The 19942-nt window shown below is 32.5% G+C and overlaps 1 protein-coding gene across 2 annotated transcripts; it reads right to left on the reverse strand.

Moving 5' to 3' along the window:
• Positions 1 to 9: 9 nt before the first annotated feature.
• Positions 10 to 18526, reverse strand: LOC117105694. 2 transcript variants are annotated; one of them, XM_033246924.1, is made up of 7 exons: positions 18461 to 18526; positions 15543 to 15589; positions 10906 to 11493; positions 9199 to 9288; positions 7356 to 7448; positions 5887 to 5910; positions 10 to 5607 (listed from the first exon to the last, which is right to left on the reverse strand). In XM_033246924.1, exons 2-7 carry the CDS (start codon positions 15562 to 15564, stop codon positions 671 to 673), a joined length of 5754 nt encoding a protein of 1917 aa, XP_033102815.1. In that variant the 5' UTR covers positions 15565 to 15589; positions 18461 to 18526; the 3' UTR covers positions 10 to 670. The 2 variants fall into 2 exon arrangements, with proteins under 2 accessions (XP_033102815.1, XP_033102814.1); XM_033246923.1 differs by having other exon boundaries at positions 9199 to 9291.
• Positions 18527 to 19942: the final 1416 nt, after the last annotated feature.

Raw genomic sequence — 19942 nt, forward strand, 5'->3', positions numbered from 1 at the left:
TTTCTAACTACTACTGCTCTCGTTGGTATCATTGTTTGACATTACATTATTTCTATTACTGTTATTGTTATAAATATGAATAAAATAAAAGAACTTATAGACTAATACCAGTTCTAAATGTAAATAAGTTTCATAACATTTATTTAAACATAGATAGAATACTATCAGAGAACATGAAGATGGTAATCACTACTAATGACCACACTAGTAGAACACTCTCATAAAATATTATCAGGAATATTAAAGATAGTAATCTTTACTAATGTAACCACACTTCGAAAACACTCATCAATAACACCTGACTGTAATCACCCATACAGAGATTTTAAACAATTCAGTTACAAACAAAATTAAAAATAAAGAAGGTAATGAGGATCAGGAAAATCAGGGCATAATTCCTTTGTTAGAACACTTCATTCATAACCAATTTCAAACATGATATAAAATGATTCCAGAAAGCCAGTGAAAACTAATGTTGCTAAGATTATCCATACTTGTTTTAAACTCTGGTTATATCATTAAACAAGGCGAAATAAATGAAATTAAAAAAAATTGTAACATTCAGTAGAGGATTAAAAGAAAATTAATTTTAATTTAGATGTAATAACTCAATAATGGAAAATTGATATTGCCATGATTAATAATTATTGATTATTTATTCCTAAAATTCTTATACTAATTCCAATTTGACTTGTCTGTTACCACAATCTTTGATCATTTCATTCATAATAAAATGTGATAGATTGCAATTCCTCATGTTAAGATTACTCAGTGTAGGAGCAATAACCAATAAAGATGCTAATGATGAAGCATCAATGTTGCTGACATTATTATCACAGATATCAAGCTTCTTTAATTCTAACTTTACTCTTCTACTAGAACAATCTCTGATCATATCATTCATGATAGCACCTGATAGATTGCAATTTCGCATGTTAAGATTTTTCAGTGTAGGAGCAATGACCATTAAAGTTGCTAATGATGAACCATCAATTTTGTTGAAATTATTACCACTGATATTAAGCTCCACTAATTGTAAATTGACTCCTCTACTACAACACTCTCTCATCAAATAATTCATAATATCACCTGATAGATTGCAATTGCTCATTATAACATTACTCATTTTCGGAGCAATAACCAATAAAGATGTTAATAATGAAACATCAATGCTGTTGAGATTATTATCACTGATATGAAGCTCCTTCAATTTTAACCTAAATCCTCTACTACAACACTCTCTGATCATATTATTTATAATAGCACCTGAAAAACAGCAATTACTCATGTTAAGAATACTCATTTCCGGAGCAATAAACAATAAAGATGATAATAATGAACCATCAATGTTGCTGAGATTATTGTCACTGATATCAAGTTTAATTAATTTCAAACTGACTCCAAGACTACAACACTCTCTGATCATATCAGTCATAATAGCACCTGATAGACTGCAATTACTCATGTTAATATTACACATTTTATGAGCAATAACCAATAAAGACGTTAATAATGAACCATCAGTGCTGCTGAGATAATTATCACTGATACGAAGCTCCTTTAATTTTAACCTAAGTCCTCTACTACAACACTCTCTAATCATATTATTTATAATAGCACCTGAAAAACAGCAATTACTCATGTTAAGGTCACTAATTTCTGGAGCAATAACCAATAAAGATGATAATAATGAACCATCAATGCTGCTGAGATTATTATCACTGATATCAAGCTTAATTAGTTCTAAACTGACTCCTAGACTACAACACTCTCTGATCATATCAGTCATAATAGCACCTGATAGACTGCAATTACTCATGTTAATATTACTAATTTTATGAGCAATAATGAATAAAGATGTTAATAATGAACCATCTATGCTGCTTAGATAATTATCACTGATATGAAGCTCCTTTAATTTTAACCTAAATCCTCTACTACAACACACTCTGATCATATTATTTATAATAGCACCTGAAAAACAGCAATTACTGATGTTGAGGTTACTAATTTCTGGAGCAAAAACGAATAAAGATGATAATAATGAACCATCAATGCTGATGAGATTATTATCACTGATATGAAGCTCCTTTAATTTTAACCCGACTCCTCTACTACAACACTCCCTTATCATATTAATCATAATAGCACATGAAAGACGGCAATTACTCAAGTTAAGATTACTCATTCCCGGAGCAATAATTAATAAAGATGATAATAATGAACCATCAATGCTGCTGAGATTATTATCACTGATGTCAAGCTTAATTAATTCTAACCTGATTCCTAGATAACAACACTCTCTGATCATATCAGTCATAATAGCACCTGATAGACTGCAATTACTCATGTTAATACTACTCATCTTATAAGCAATAACCGATAAAGATGCTAATAATGAACCATTAATTCTGCTGAGGTAATTACTATTAATATCAAGCTCCACTAATTCTAAATCAACTCCCTTACTACAACACTCCCTGATCATATCATCCATAATAACACCTGATAGACTGCAATTACTCATGTTAAGATACTGCAAAGGAGTAATAACCAACAAAGATGCTAATAATGAACCATCAATGTTGCTGAGATTATTACCATTAATATCAACCTCCACTAATACTGAATTAAATCCTCTATTACAAAACTCTCTGATCATATCATTCATAATATCACCTGATATAATGCAATTACTCATGTCAAGACTACTCAGTGTAGGAGTAATAAATATGGATGAAAATGAGGAACCATCAATGTTGCTGAAATTATTACCACTGATACTAAGCTCAATTAATTGTAAATTGACTCCTGTACTACAACACTTTCTGATCATATCATTAATAATATCACCTGATAGACTGCAATTATTCATGTTAAGATGACTCACTTCCGGAGCAATATCCAATAAGGATGCTAATAATGAACCATCAATGCTGCTGAGATTATTACTATTTACATCAAGCTCCGTTAATTTTAACCTGACTCCACTACTAAAACACTCTTTGATCATATCATTCATAATAACACCTGATAGACTGCAATTAATCAATGCAAGCCTATTCCGTTCAAAAGTAATTAATAAAGCTGCTAATGAGGAGCCATCAATATTGATGGAAGTAGTACCACTGATATACAAGCCATGCAGATTATAGACTATATATGAACTGCCATTACTCATTAATAGCGATTCAAGTTTAGAAGTAATTCCCAATAAAGATGCAAACAAAGACCCATCAATGTTGTTGAGATTATTATTATTACTAATATCAAGAACCTCTAATTCTAACTGAACCCCTTCACTGCAACACTCTCTGATCATATCATTTATAATAACACCTGATAGACTGCAGTTACACATGTTAAGCTTACTCAGTGTAGGAGCGATGAATAAGGATGCAAATGATGAACCATCAATGTTGCTGAGATTATTATCACTGATATTAAGCTCCTTTAATTCCAACTTGAATTCTTGACAACAACACCCTCTGATCACATCATTCATAATAACACCTGATAGACTGCAATTACTCAAGTTAAGTTTAGTCAGTGTAGGAGCAATAAGTAATAAAGAGGATAATGATGAACCATCAATGTTGCTGAAATTATTTCCACTGATATTTAGCTCCTTTAATTCTTCTAACTTAACTACTTGTATAGAACAGTCTTTCATCACATCATTCATAATAGCACCTGTAACGCAATTTGAGAAGCACTGCAAATATTCAAGTTGTGGTGCATTACTAAGCAGATGAACCATATATGAAGCAGTACTTAAGTTACACAAGTCTAAGTATGTTATATCATATTTGAAATTCAGTTTCTGACATTCAGCTTTTAAGTATTTAATATCATCACGACCACATAGTCTATTTACTATTTTCAAAATATCACTTTGATCTGATACGGCAATCAGTATGTGGGCAATCATTTTACCTTTTTCTTCAGATGACATTTCTTTACAAAAAGATCCAATGTGAGTTATCACATCAATTCCACCAACAGATAATCTTATATTGTAAAATCGTTGCATAATGTGGATGAAACACTCGTTTGGATTTATCTCTACATAAGGAATAACTTGATGGATAAATTTTCTTAGTGATTTACATATCTCATTTATATGTGGCATTATTTTTAAGTTTTTTTCAGTCATATACTTTATTAATGCCTTTTCTACAGTAATCCTGTGCTCTATTTTTACAAATTTAAAATATGCCATTAAAGAGCGATATGTTGCGAGACTATTTGTTATCCAATGACTTAAAAACATGCAAGCATCAGGACCTAAAAATCCAATTGCAAACTCTTTTGCAATGTATAAGTGTTCACTTTCTATTATAATATTCCATTCACTATCATCCAACGGATGAAGTAACCTTTTCATGTCCTCTGAACATTGGCTCTGCAATCCTGCTACCTGACATAGTTTGTAAAGGTAAAACCCTACCAATGACTCTACTATTAACTTGTGAGGAGCTGTAAAAATCTCTTCAAAATCAGATTTTAGGTTTGGTGTATCTTTGTACACAAATCCCAGTTTTAAAGCTAAGGCAACAATCTCTTCTTTTCCTTCCAAATCTGCTTTGTTTATTGAAAGTTGGTTTCTTTTTAAGCCATTATACATACATTTCCCTAACAAAAGCATCGGTTCAACATACTTCTGTGGAATATTTTTAAATATTGAGATTTTTTGCTCTTTATCTGCGTGTCTGTCAATAAACTGATTCAAGATGGTTCTAAAAATCTCTTTAAAGAGGTCAGTTTTATCAGCTGGAAGGTGTTGCCTTTCTTCCCACATAATGCATACTGACAGAAGCAACATTGGATTCTTGCACATTAAATTGATGTCCGCATGTTTATATCCTAAAAAAAGCTCATCTACAAGTGAGTCTCCTAATGCAGGTTCTCCAAAAAAATGGAAATGTTTCTTAATGTAATTCTTTATATTACCTGCATTGAATCCCTTCACTTTCACATGTATGCTGCTCTCTTTAACAAAATTATCTATTTTCTTGTCAGATCTTGATGTTAGTATTACTTTGCATTTAGGCATATTTTGATTTTTGAAAAAGCTTATTGGACTCTTACTACCATCTTTCAGTTCATCTAATCCATCCAACAATAATACAATGTCATTATCATGATTCCAAATATATTGTTTTATTATAGGATCTTGACTAAGATTTGTTTTAAGACAAAAATCCTCAATGTCTATTTGTTTTAAAATACCATCTAAAACAGATTCACCTTTGCCAATAGAAGATATATTGACAAGAAAGACTATTTTACCTTTGAAGGTTTCATCTGATTCATCTGTGGCCCAGTTGTAAGCTATGTACCTGAGGAGGGTTGATTTACCAATACCACCCTCACCTTCAAGTAGAACTTTACATGCAGGTGTGGATTTGATAATCTTTAAAACCTCCTTTAAAGTTGTTGGCTTGACATCTTGCTTCTTTTTATTTTCCTTAAGTAGGTCCAGATCAGTGAACATATGGGCAATGTCTACTTGGTATCTCGTATTTAAAGTTGCTGGGGTGAACCGGGTGGCATTACGGCACAATTGCAGTTGAGTACTTAGTAGATAATTTTTAATAACATCATCTGAAAAAAATCAGTTATAGTAAAAAGGCATATACTGTAGCATCATATTATTTCAGGGTCTTGAGTATTAGCTTGCCTTCTGAAATAAACTGGGTCACCCTCTATAAATATGGTTGAAAAATATAATTCATTAACAATACTATTAATAATAACAAGTTTCCTATAGCACCATAGATACATACTGTATCTCGAGCACTTTCAACATTTCACAACAAAGGCGGCAACAGCAATAACAATAACAATAAAAATAATAATAATAATGTAATCATAATTTAATACCTTCACTTGGTCTTGTTGCATTGTCTGTAAAGAAAATTCAATAGATCACATTAAATATTGTGAACCAGTGAAATAAAAGATTGCAATGTTTGCCATGTATACATGGTCTAATGCTGTGTCTTGTTAGTAGCAAGTAATTAAAGCGCAGGGCAAGTTAAGTGCTTATTAATTCTTTTGCTGTTCAAAGAATTGATACCTAATTTCACAAACATTGTCATGATTTGGTTATATTTCCATTACACTAAATAAATATAATTACTGTTCAATGTTTTCAAGTTCAATTTGATCATACAAACTCGTGCAGCTCTAATAAAAATTGAAAATGATTCGTTGTCATCGTCATCATCACCATCATCAAAAAAATCTTGTCCAACAAAGTGGAAACCAAACAAAAACATCTCTACAGGATAGTACAATGCATAGGCTACTCTTGGTTGACAGGGAGCCTTAGTATATTATAGATTTTGGGGAGGATTGTATCTTGTCAATCCCTCAGTCTCATCAAGTGTTTGATAAACTTGATATGAGATTAAAATCTATAATTTATAGTAGTTCCAAAAAATGTTCTGCCCTTTACTACACTGGGATTACCCAAAAACCACTGTATAAATTTCAATTTATCCTACGGTCACAATTACTAAAATTTATGTATATAGAGTAAAAATTCATTCTTCTAATAACCATAAAGTCACACTTTTGTGACATCTTATTGTAGGACCTACATAATGTAATATTGCACAACCGTTTTGCCAAAGCTTTTTTCCATACTTTCCGTAAATTTAAAAAAAAAGAAGTAAATATGAGATTTTCAGGGGTCCGACAAGGGGTTCGAACCAAGGGGTTAACTAGAGCCTCAGTCAGTGTCTCAGAACAGAAATCCCTGGTATTCTTTACGGGAAGAGCTTTATGGCTTTAGTATAGCCAAAAGTGTACTATTACCTGTAGACCCAAATATTAGTGATTGGCAATCAAAATAACGTTATTTGGATAGGCAAATTACTATTTTTGGTCTGATGACCTTCTAAAAGCGTCGGACGACCTTCTAAAAGCGTCGGACAACGGGGGTCCAATCATGTCCCACAGCATTTCCCCTGCCCCCAGCTGGCACCACCACTTGGCTTGTCACAATTTGTTAAACTTTAGTATAATTAGCATTAGAATGTGACAATACTTTAGTACTAAGAAGCTGTAATATTTTTACTAATGGGCAAATAGTAAATGCCCCTTGAAGTTTATAATGTGGAAAATACATGGATTTACAGTAAAAATTAACTTTTTTCTTTGTCCATGGATCGTGAATTTTGGATGGTTGCCTCATATTAATAATTCTTGTTTTGTAACTGCTGTATCTTTATCTGCATAGCTACTGTAAATCATATGTCTCTTTATTATATAAAGTGGTAATGAAGACTGAAGTTTGTTAGGTTCATGTCAAGCACATATCAAATTCATACCGATGAAGTAATTACCTTGTGTAGCAGGTAATTGAATTGTATTATTAACTATGTTAATAACTGAGTCAGTAATATTGCAGTTAACAAACTGAGTTCCTATTGCAGTACCTAAACAAAGAAAAGAAAATTAAAGAAATGGTCAAAAATTAAAGAAAAATACATATATGAAAAGATTAATAATGGTCAAATACAGTACTGTACTTTAAGGTCAAAAACAGTAAGGTATAATATTGAAGAAAATAAACCTTTAAAAAGGATGATCTAAATGAAAAGTTTAAACTTGTCTTATATTTTTTATGGAAGTGGTTTGGCGCAGAGGGTTTAGTTTCCCAACTTTGAGGTCAGGGTTTCGACCCCTCGCTGTGCATTTCACTTATGTCCTTGGGCAAAGCACATTATTATTATTATTATTATTATTTTATTGACAAACAAAAAAGTGGTATGTGTATATGTGTCAACCAAAATACAATTATTACTAGTTATGGTTTGTGTATTGTAAGATTGAGTTATTGTAAAAATTTTAAATAAATAATTCCCCAATTGCCACGTCCGACATCACGGCTCTCATGTCATTTACGATTCCCTCACGCTCAACCCTAAAGCCAAGGGTGGATCTAGAGATGTCAGAAAGTGGGGCCGATTTAGATAATACTATCCTAGGGTGTCCGGGGCATTCCCCGCGAAATTTGTGTTCTAGACGCCCGAAATAACTTTGGAGGCATTTTGGGCGATCAATTTTTTCTTTTTCTTTTCTTTCTTTTTCCCGGGATCTGCCACCCTTCATAATGATAAGATCCTTGACCAGTTTTGAATAACCATCGAGCTTGGTCGTGTTAAGAATATTAACAAAAACACAGTGGCTGAAAGGGCCGTTCAGGACGTAGAAAAGGAGCTTTTTATCGTTGATCCCATGGGTGGGCCTGTCTTGCCATTGCTACCTCCATGTTAAATCTAGAATACATTCCAGAGGACTTTCTGGGAGGGAGGTTTGGTTCCAGCGAGACCAGTTTATAAATTATCAACTCAATTTTAATAGCATTAAACTCATACAACAGCATGACCAACGGGTGGTCAACCATAAACATAGTGAATGATCCAAATACCCTAACAAAAACCTTGTGGATACTTGTACCGAGAATAAGTTAAAGAAAGCTCGAGAAAAAAAGTTTAAACAATTTAAAATAAAAGGAGGCCATGCCAATATTGGTTAGACTGCTGCTGTTTAGCTTACTGTGGCCAATTTCTGCTGTGCATTAATTTGCATTGGCCTGTTTGCATATCACATCATGCTCTCACCCTGTGTTCGGCATGTTGCTACCTACCCCTGAAATTTCACCAACTTTTAAATGACAGTTTACAGGAAGAAATGTAGAGAAACTGGTGTAAAGTCATCAGTTGTGGTTCTCCCCACGACACACAATGGTTATATCAGACCTGCCAACTCACCTGATCCTGTCGGTTGTCACCCGATATTTAAACAAATCTCCAGTTCTCCCGATCGAATGTAATTTTCACCCGATTTCACAGGCCAACCCCCTCCCCAAAAATACTCCCAATTTATGCATAATTTGATCATTATTATTCAATGTATTCACCGCCTGCTCGCTTGGCGGTGCAATAAACAAGCAGCAATTTTCAATTCGAATTTCGCCACCAAACGGCCAATGATTTGTAGTGACGTGACTTTCTTCGTATCTTGCATCATCTTTTGGGTAATTCTGGAAGCCTCCAGATTTTTTGGTACATCTCCAGATTTTTTTATGATTCTTAAAAAAATCTCCAGATTTTCATGACCCAAGGGTTGGCAGGTCTGTTATATTTATGTATATGAATTTTGCTATTCTAATGACATTATTACCTGTAGATGTACTTGGGCCAGCTTCTGTGTCACAAGTCAGCGTTCCACCAGTGACTGTATAACCAGTCAACATTACCTCTCCTTCGATATCTGCTATAAATAGAAAACAATCTCTTTGATTTTAGTAGGCCCTACTTTGTAGTTTCCACATCTTTTTAACAAATTGTGGAAGCAAACATTTTTACTTACAGTTATATTTTTAACATATTCATGTACTTGACTTGTTGTATACACCTTTCTAGGATTTGTATTTGATTGTGAGAGGGTTTTATCCCTTACTCTAACGATTTCGCATAAATGGGAACACTGCACAATCAAACAAGATGATATGACAAGCATTACACTAAGTGGCATAAAAAAAAAACCTCAAGTTTGCGTGCTTTATTGCCACTTAGCCTAAGGGCACATGAAAAAAATTATTCGATTATCACTCTTTTTTAAAAAAAAATTAATGAGGGAGTGCTGTTTTTTTTTTTTTTTTATTCGGAACAATAGATTATTTTGCTTTTGTTTTTATCGATGAGGGAGGGACTGTTTATATTTGTGTGTAATAGTAAATATTGTATAAAAACTGGTTTAATTTTATAGTTTTTTAAAGAAAATGTACAGTATTTGAAGTCACAAAATTGCTTTGTTATTTTTATGCTGTTGAAAACCCTCCCAATCAATATTTCCCGAATTTTTGACGTGGGCAGGAGTGATAATCTAATAAATTTTTCTATTTGCCCTAATGCCTGTCATATCATTTCATTTGACACGTCGAAGCCTGTAGGTACACCTGGCAGGTTCCATTTATAAACATGGAATTGTGGGATTGTTGTTAGACTGCATAAATTTGAATAGCATCACTGTACAGCCAATGCCATATTTGCAATATGCAAATTGGTGAAGGTCTTCTAAAAACCGACCATAGAGTGGCTATAATAACACTAAACCAAATAGTGTTTACTGGATAGGAAAACCAATCACATTGTTTTGTTAGAAGTTTGAGTTTTTTGCAAGTTTAAAATATGATGTTTCGAAATGCTGAGAACCTGTATTTTTCTGTTCTTGCTCTGCTGGATAATGAGCTGACTTAGAAACTGATATATAAAATGATGCAATAGGCCTAGCTAAGTCTAACCATGGACCTAGGTCCATGGTCTAACCTATGAGGAAAAGAGGCCTAGCCTCTTAGTAGGCTTAAAGTTGAGAAAATTGACATAGGACTAGGGCCTATAGGGATTCCTTATTTTAACTTTCGTCAGCAAGCAATGTGGGACCGCGACTCACACACACACTCTGCGAATAGGTCTATATTGTGATTATTGGCACAATCTTCCTATTTTTATTCCCTAAATGATAAATAAAATTCAGAAATCATATGTATAATTTAAAAACAGACTATGCTGAACATGGCTGGATGTTGCAGATATATTATTTGGATTTTCATAATCTCAATAGTTTTATGAATTATTGAGCAAATAATATATACTGTCAAAAATAAGTATTACGGTGACCTTGGCACAGTGGGATTAGTTGACCGATAAGCAAGGAGCTGGCAGCGTATGGTTAAATAGGTTTGCTCAAACCTGAATGACCGAAGAAAGTCTGAAATTAGATTGTTTTAAAGCAATAAAGTTCACAATACAGTAATATGATAATATGCCAAATATTAAAATATATTATGAGATTTTATTGACAAGATTCAAATTAAATAATGATTACCTGTAGATATTCCTGAGGTAGTTTCTTGTATAGAATCCTTGTTACTTTTGCCAGTCCTCAGTCCTAGAGGATCATTATTTGAATCAATAATGAGATATGTTGTTAACTTTTTCAAAAAGTCATCCATGTTTTCTTCACAAATCTTGCCTCTATGCTCCAAGTCCACAATTAATCCCCATTTGTCGATGTTTTGTTCACAGCAGTAAAGTTTTGAGATCTTCTTGACATCATTGTCAGTGAGACTTTCTACAAACTTGATCAGACTTTGTCTGTTAGGTGCAAATTTTGATACTATGACTGCCCTGATATCAAAAAGTGTTGTCATTGACAACATTCCTATTTCTGGTTCCAAGCCAAATGGCTTAGTTACATTGATAGTATCGTAGAGTACCGTCAGATCGGCGGGACTTAAAAGTCCAGAGGTATGTAATAATTCAAACAATTCAATCACCTTGGTGGCAGCATATAGCTTATCAGGTTTAGTTACAAGATCTCTGTACAAAACTTTCAGCATATTGATGTATCCATGGCGATCATACCATCCTGACATGGATATTAATATCTCCCTGAAATCATCATCAGATATTCCTTAAAAAAAATAAGTTTCCATTTTTTTAATTGACAACATTTCAAGTTCTAGAGTTTAATTTGTGCAGGCAATAGCCAATTTAATTATTAATCAAAAGCATGTCTGTGACCTATCTATACTCTTTGCTCAATGAACACTACAGACGAATAAAGAAATGGTAAATTATTTTTTATTGCATGTTACTGTATATTGGGCAAAAAAAATCTCAATATCTAGTAAAAATCTTTTAATATTTCTATATGCATTTCCAATTTAGAGAAGGTTTTAAGCATTAAATTTAACAATTTTCTTCATCTTTTCTATGTACTTTTTAATGTGTCAGTCAGTGACCGTCAATTTGCCACCATAGTTAAGATTATATAATATTATTATTAAATACAAATAATATTCATTCCAAGTTTTTGTAAAAAGTTGTTTCATTAGTGTCCATCCTCTTTTTAAAGTGTAGTTTAGCAATATATACCCATAAATATTTCACTGAATTCTTACGATTTTCTTTTTTAGGCTTTTACAAATGCTTACTACTCTTAATGTACTCGTTTCCACTATTTGTACCAATGTACTCCGCGAAAATTATGATATTATGTATAAATTTAAATTCCTACAAACTAAAGAATTCTATTATACTATAATTGCCCATACCGTTGACAATCATTAGTGTAAAAGTTTTTAAAAATTACGTCTGTAACCTTGATATCTGTGAGTTTTTGTTTATCTGTAGTAAAACTGTCAAATCATAAATGAACATGAACCACGACACAAAGGACTGTTTTCACAACCGGTTTAGTGTATGTTATGCCATGAACATGGGCATAAAGCGTATTTATGTGGCACTCACAACAACCGCTCAAAATAGAAAAACGCCAGTAATGTAGATCAATAGAACTATCAAATAAACTACAACATTCTACTAAACTATGAAAAAACAGAAAAGGACACCAATGACATCAACGCCTATGGAGAAGCAAAAAGAAAATGATAACTCTGATATTAAGAATCGTCACCGTAGAGAAGGAATAAACAAAAGGAGATTTAAATAAAGTCAGCTAATATAAAACTAACTTAATTGTACTGTATGTTTTAATAATGTTAGTGTACGAAATTGAAAAATGTATACATAGTATTAAGAAAATAGATGTCCTCGGAATTACAGAAACACATTTAAAAGATATAATGTCTAAAGGCTACACATGGGTGGGAAGTTCGTAAAGGAAAGGAGGGTGCCGTAGAGGGGTTGGAATTTTTGGTATTTAAAAAAGTTAGGATTATCTGTAATAATTATTTAAATTGTATAGAGGATGACTTTGAACGATTATGGATCAAAATTAGTGTAGGGTGGAATACACTGATATGTGGCCTATTTTCCTGTTCAAAAGGAACACTGAACTAATCAATGAATTATATGCTCAATTATTGTCTGAAATAATTGTGATAAAAGATGAAGAAGTTGACCGTTTAAGGGGACTTCAATGCATGAATTAGTAGAAAGATATCTAATGAGGACCAAATTTTAAATTCGAACAGTGAAAAATTTATCAATTTCACGGAAAACACAAATTTGAATATTTTATTTTCAACTGTACTAATCTGTTAGGGCAAGATAACCTGGCAGCGAAATAAACAACAAAGCACCCTAGATTATAATTTATGCAGGGGCGGATCCAGAGATGTCTAAAAGTGAGGGGTGGCCGAAAGTGGGGCTGATCGAGATAATACTACTATAGGGGGTCCGGGGACATTCCCCCGCGAATTTTTTTTTTTTCTTTTTTACCTTCATATATCCGCCCCTGATATGTTGCTCTAAGCACCAGCTAACCATGTGAATAAATTAATTGTTGATGAGGATAGACAATTTAGCTTTGGTAGTGACCATTATGTGTTATGGCTAACATTGAATGATCTTAAGTTATATATATAATCCCTTAAACCAACCCAGGACTATTCATCATATCATCAGAAAAAATGAAAATAAATTTGATATTTGTTTTTGATAATATAGATTCTATTTGGAACTCAAAGTGATTGAGGCAGCCACATAAGTAATTGGCCTTAAAAATAAACATAAACCATGGTTTGATGAGAAAATTATGAAAGAAAGAAAAAATGTTTCACGTGAACATTGCAATTGGATTAAATGGTAGCAATGATAATGTTCATGATAATAACAATTTCAATATTTATAATTTTAATGATTTACATAATAATAACAGTAAAAGTTATAAACAAAGATAATAATGAAAATGACCATGGTGCGATTTTGTGTGAAATCTATCAAGAAAAACATAAGAATGGTAAAATGCTAGGATCTCAGAAGATTACACAAAAACTTGTACAAAAATCAATTGAATTACCAAGCAAGCAAGGGGCAAATTTCTGGAGAGTTTTGAAAGGTAATAAAAATAATAAGGGAGATATACTTTGTATTAGAAAGCCTGTCATGGGTCCAATAAAGTTATTACAGATATAAAACCTATTGAATAAATCTGTGAAAGACTATTGGGAAAATCTTGTTAGATCTAACATGAATCTTGCCGCTTGTTCGTTTATTTAATGATATTAGAGAACAATCGAAAAGATGATAATTATAGCGTTTTGTGTGATTAGAGATTGATTATGATATCATTAAAGAATCTATTTCAATTTCAATGAATAATAAAGCCCTGGCCTCGGTAGTATAACAAATTAATTGATCAAAACTGGTAGTGATTAGATTAGTTAGAATTGTTTTAACAGGTTTTAAAGCTATAACAGATTCCAAGCTATTGGAATAAATAGTGTTATTTTCCCAATCTATAAAAAAGGATACAGTTTTGTAACGATTTAAATATCAAACCAGTTTTTTCTTCATCTAAAATTAGAAATATGTTTTATGTGAAAGATCCTGTCCCGAATGATCTACGTTCGAACGTTGTATATAAATTCACGTGCGCAGGCTGCGTTTAACAAACACATGACCACAGACAGGAACTCGCACATCTTTTAAACATTTTAAAAGTTCATCTCAATGTAAAGCCTCAATTGTAGTTAGTACAGTAATATTGTTTAGTTTTAAGTATTTTATAGTGTTTTTTCTCTTTTCCTTTATTTCTTTCATTTCATTTTTTTTGTCATCAAAGACATAAGCATAACAAGAACATGAAAAATTAAAATTCAATTGCACTGAAAATGGGGTCAGTCCGCTATGGCTGACTAGAAATTACAACTTTTATTTTCTAAATAATTTAATATTTTCTTATTTAGGAGACATAATGTCAAAAATGTAAACATAAACCCTTCAGAATTGTATGTATGACCACGCACACATACGCATATTACTATCATATGCACATACATACACCTTTAATAAATTTTATTATTTTTTTAAATTATATTTTTATTTATTTATTTATTTCTATATATATAATGTACATATATTATACATATATTATACATATATATACATATACACAAATACATACATATAAGTATTTTTTAGTGTTAAGTTTCTTTACCTGTTCACTGATGAAGGTACCCACTTTAGTATATGTATATTTTTGGTTTTGTTAAACTTCGGTAAGCTTCATAAGGACGCACCTTTGTTCTTTGAAAGTGTGCGCCTGTTTGAAAAATGTATGTCCAAATAAATAGATGAAACTAATAAAGACTAAAAACATTTTAATAAAATTCCTGATAATACTACTTCCAAAAGACCTAATTTCTGTTACAAAAATGTATTATTGGAGCCAGCAACAAAATATTTCATGCCATATCAAGCAGAAGGTTTGAGACCCTTAATGTACAGAAGTCATTCACAGCAAAATTTTCAGTTCTCCTCTAGACTGGGTTTGTCATCATGTAAAATTGCCTCAAAATATTAGGTCGGGGGAGTACAACAAAGCACATTCTGAAATTCTGACATTTAAACTTTACTTCATTACATTTTATGAGTGTGTATCCGAAAAATTCAGGGCACTAACAATCAAACCATAGTGGTTTATGTGAAACAGTGATGAACTTTTGAACTTTTATAATTTTCATTTTAATTATTTTTTGTTTAAGTTTAACTCACCTTTTGATGTGTCTCCTTCCATGATGACTCGGTTAAACAATATCAACCTATAAGAGTAGTAAACAAATGTAAAATAGAAATTAAGAAATACATTAAACAATTTATGAATATTTAGGCCTTAAAACTACTGACTATAATACACTTTTGAGTGGAGTTGATTAGCTTTAGTGGTGAAGAAGCGTACGTGTCTTCCAATCCCAGGGTCATTGGTTCAATTCCTGTCACGGTACAGGATTTTTCTTTTCTCACAACTAAAAACAACTACAATCCATAAGCCTCATAAAGAGACGTAGTCTATGTAGGACATAATTGTATGTCTGTCTTGTGAAGGGACAGCAAAGATCTTATAAACACAAGATAGCGTTCTCCGCGATTTACGCGTGCAAATTCTGTAATAAGGCATGAATGGCGCCCTCTTGCTAAATTGGAAACTTTTGACCCTTGACCGCTCGACTTTACCATTTCCGTACGAAACATTTACATGAAACTCCACTCGGGCCGTCTCGGCTGAATCGACCCGAAAATCTCATTGCAGAATTCACTCTTTGGTATAATAGCGCATGAATGGCGCCCTCTTGCTAAATTGGAAACTTTTGAACCTTGACCGACGCTTCTATTTGTTACGCGTAAATCGCGGAGAACGCTATCTTGTGTTTATAAGATCTTTGAGGGACAGCTACTTACTTGTTCGCTGTTTATTATATCTTTGGCTTTGGGGCTAAAGCTAAATAAGAAATAAATTTAAAAAAAGAACCGATCAATTTTTGAAGAGTAAACATGTAGAATAGTATTAAAAAATTTTTGTTAATAAGATACCGTACGACGTCATATGCGCTATATAAGAATGAACTATTATTATTATTATTATTATTAATGCAGGCGCCATAGAATAGAATCATTGAACCGCACAAGTTTTCCAAGATTAGGCCATGTGACTTTCATTGCTAAATCAGTGTATTCTATTCAGCTTATTGCTATATGAGTCATGAGTCAAGTATGAAATAAAAGACAGAACATCGAATATTACTATTTATTGGAAATGGGCAATGTCATAGTTCTGAGTGATATTTTTTTTTTGTAATGTTCCAAATTGTTCAAACCCCATTAAGTTTGATATCAAGCTAAATATTATCTTATAGTATTAGGATCTAAAACTAATATCTTGTTATTTCAATGATGTGAAAACATTTATCCAAATACATACTATATTTTAAATAACTAGGCCTAAGTTAAACCTGGTTAAATTAAATTATTAGAAAGAATTTATTTGTTTGAAAATTCTAAATTATTATCATTTTACAAAAAAAAAAAGTACCATAGGTTCTACTATCATTTTTAAAGGTAAAAATCATGAATTTTTACATAAAAATTAATAGTTTTGCTTTTCAAAAATGTGGTTAATATATGTGATTTCGCTACCAAAAAGTGATTTTCTTTTTTATTTCTCCAAAAGTATTGGTTTTTAACAAATGAAAGTACAGATGCTAATATACTGATACATGTATCAGAAAACAAGGGAATTAAATACAATTTTTGTTATTATTATTAGAAAGAAAGGTTTTAAAAACGTAATTCCGCTACCAAATTTAGTAGCAGAATGACATGTAGGCCTACTTCCGCTACCAATACTACTCATCGATAGCCACAAAACTCACTTTTTCTTCAAGTATCAAATGAAATACAAACTTCCCAGGTTATGTATAACGAATGCAAATAAACAGCAGTTAAATAATTTGCATCGATTATGTTGTTGAATCGCAAGTTTGTTTATGGGGAAGGAGGAGGCCTACCGTACTTTCTCGTAAACTGAGCAAACATTCTCTGCTTTAGAGTTTTATCTCAAAGATGTACGGTACCTGTTAATCAAAGATTGTTTTTAGTAAACTAATTAACTAAATTTATTTATAAACAACTTATTTTAATTTGTATGGTTAGTATTTACTCCGCCTATTAAATGAAAATGCCTACTATTAGCTCACAAACTAGTGACCAGTGTAGTCTATTTTATAAGGGTCTGAAATTGCATCACTACTTTTTAATTTTTTATGATCGAGAACGCATAATAATAAAAGCAAATGCCAATAGCTGTTAATTTACATGTTGCTTTAAAAAAAATTTACAGTTTAGTATGATATAAAGAAATTGCTTAAAATTCTATGTCACTCAGCTACTGTCATTCCGCTGCCAATTTTTATTTCCCTCTTATAACTTTGCATCTGTTCACCAGCACTTACTTTTAATCATTTTTAGATGTTTATATTTATATGAATATGAATTAATTATGTTTATATTTATATGAATATGAATTAAACTAAAATGAATGCCACTAAAGTTATATTCATAAATTATAGTACAGTACAGTATATATATTTTCATAACATGAATATTTATACAAACCTATATTACTCATGGGCGGATCCAAGAAAGAGAAGGTGAGTGTGAATGTGCGAACTGAGTGAGAGTCTAGGGGTGCAAGGTGCTAATTTCCCTTGAACCTCTAGCACAGTTATTAAATAGATGTTGTATTTGATTGATTTTTACTATTTAACTTGGTAATTTTCTGATATACTTCACAATTTTTTAAAACAAAATAATACCACTGGTGCCCCCTACTAACTCTAAATCCGCCACTGTATACTCAGGATACTCAGGATACTATACCACTGAAGTATATATGAGTTCGATATGAAGTTTATTCAATATTTACCTGTCATTTTGGCTATTTTAAGGGGGAATTTTTACCGGAGCCATTTTTACATCAAGTTAGTGAACCGAAGAATAGTATTAGAATTACACACCGACTTTTGTGCCGTCAAGTTCCTTCTCTTCGTTCTGTTCACTGCAGTGATTCTTTATTTACATAGTAGACATTTGTGTAATTTCCTGTATTACCTAAAATCCTTAAGAAATAAACTCACCCTTTCCATTGAATATATGTCCGTAGGCTGCCATCCGGTTTTATCCGACGTTTAGGCCTATCTAACGTTTCGAATATACTGAATTGAACTTTGATACTTAACGATACCATCCGGTCTGATGAAGCAATATTTACTTATCATGATGTAATATGTTATTATTAGCACATTACATCATACCTGACCTGTATAGAAAAGTTGGGATGACACACACACACACACACACACAGGTTAGCAAAATGTAAATATACCACAGTTTGAGTTCGATATGAAGTTTATTCAATATCTACCTGTCATTTGAGTCTATTTCAAGGGGGGCATTTTTACCGGGGCCATTTGTACTGGAGCCATTTTTACTGGAGCAATTTTTACATGGTAATACAAGTTAGTGAACCGAAGAACAATATTAGAATTACACACCGACTTTTGTGCCGCCAAGTTCCTTCTCTTTGTTCTGTTCACTGTGATTCTTTCTTTACATAGTAGGCCTATCCTTTAATTTACATAATAAAACGTTGGCGTACCAGATGACGCAAAAAACGATTTGTATTTAAAAAAAAAAGTCTAGATTTTAAGCGTAGGCATCAGTTGTATTGTAATTAATTCCATTGGTAAAGCGACCCACTAAAGCTGACTAACGACTGCTAAACTGATGACCCATAAAATCTTTCAAATTGACCTATCTTAGCGAAAAGAGTTTCTCGATAACGATTGATTTCAACTCACCAGAGATATATTTGGCCCGGGAGATTAACTCTAAAAATAATTTGCCCCTTCAAACAAATTATTTAAGAACCATGGGTATATTGTAAAAGAAACATGCAATTTTAAGAGTACATTACAGGTCTCAGGACCCAACCTTTTCAAGCTGGGGGTCAGTTCCAATTTATTGAGACCAGTGGCGAGCTGACATAAATTGTGTACAGTACTTCCATTTTCTTTTATAGCTGGCGAATTCGAAATAAAAGGGCAAGGGACAACTTTCACAGATAGGGTAAAATACCACCTCATCCCCACCATGGTTGGGGCTGGGGCAAGAAAATGTATGACTATGGCACTTCTAGATGGTCTGAAATGGCACTCTAAGGCTTAAATTTGAACTTATTTTCTTTTCTTCTCTTTTCTTTCTTGTAGAACTTTGAAAAAAAAAAAAAAAAAACAAAAACAAAAAAAACAAAACACTGCAATCCGACTTCTCCTACCCTGGCACTAGAAATTTTCGTACCACAAAAATATTCACTCAACAGTGGTTGGGGTTGAGGTGAGCACATTTTTAACATAGATACCACTACATTCTGGAAATTGCACTTTCAGGCTAAAAAATAAGTTTTAAAAGCATTGTTTTTAACGGACCAACATGCCTCGAGCCTGCTTGTGGCGCAAATGGTTAGACATCCCATCATATCAGTGCCCCACTCAATCCATTGTCCCCATTAGTCTACCCCTCCCTATGTCAATATCCTACGCCACTAGATACAGTGAGTT

This window comes from Anneissia japonica, unplaced genomic scaffold (genome assembly GCF_011630105.1).
Source record: "Anneissia japonica isolate Jap-2015-1 unplaced genomic scaffold, ASM1163010v1 scaffold287754_len4335492_cov202, whole genome shotgun sequence".
Classification (NCBI taxonomy): domain Eukaryota; kingdom Metazoa; phylum Echinodermata; class Crinoidea; order Comatulida; family Comatulidae; genus Anneissia; species Anneissia japonica.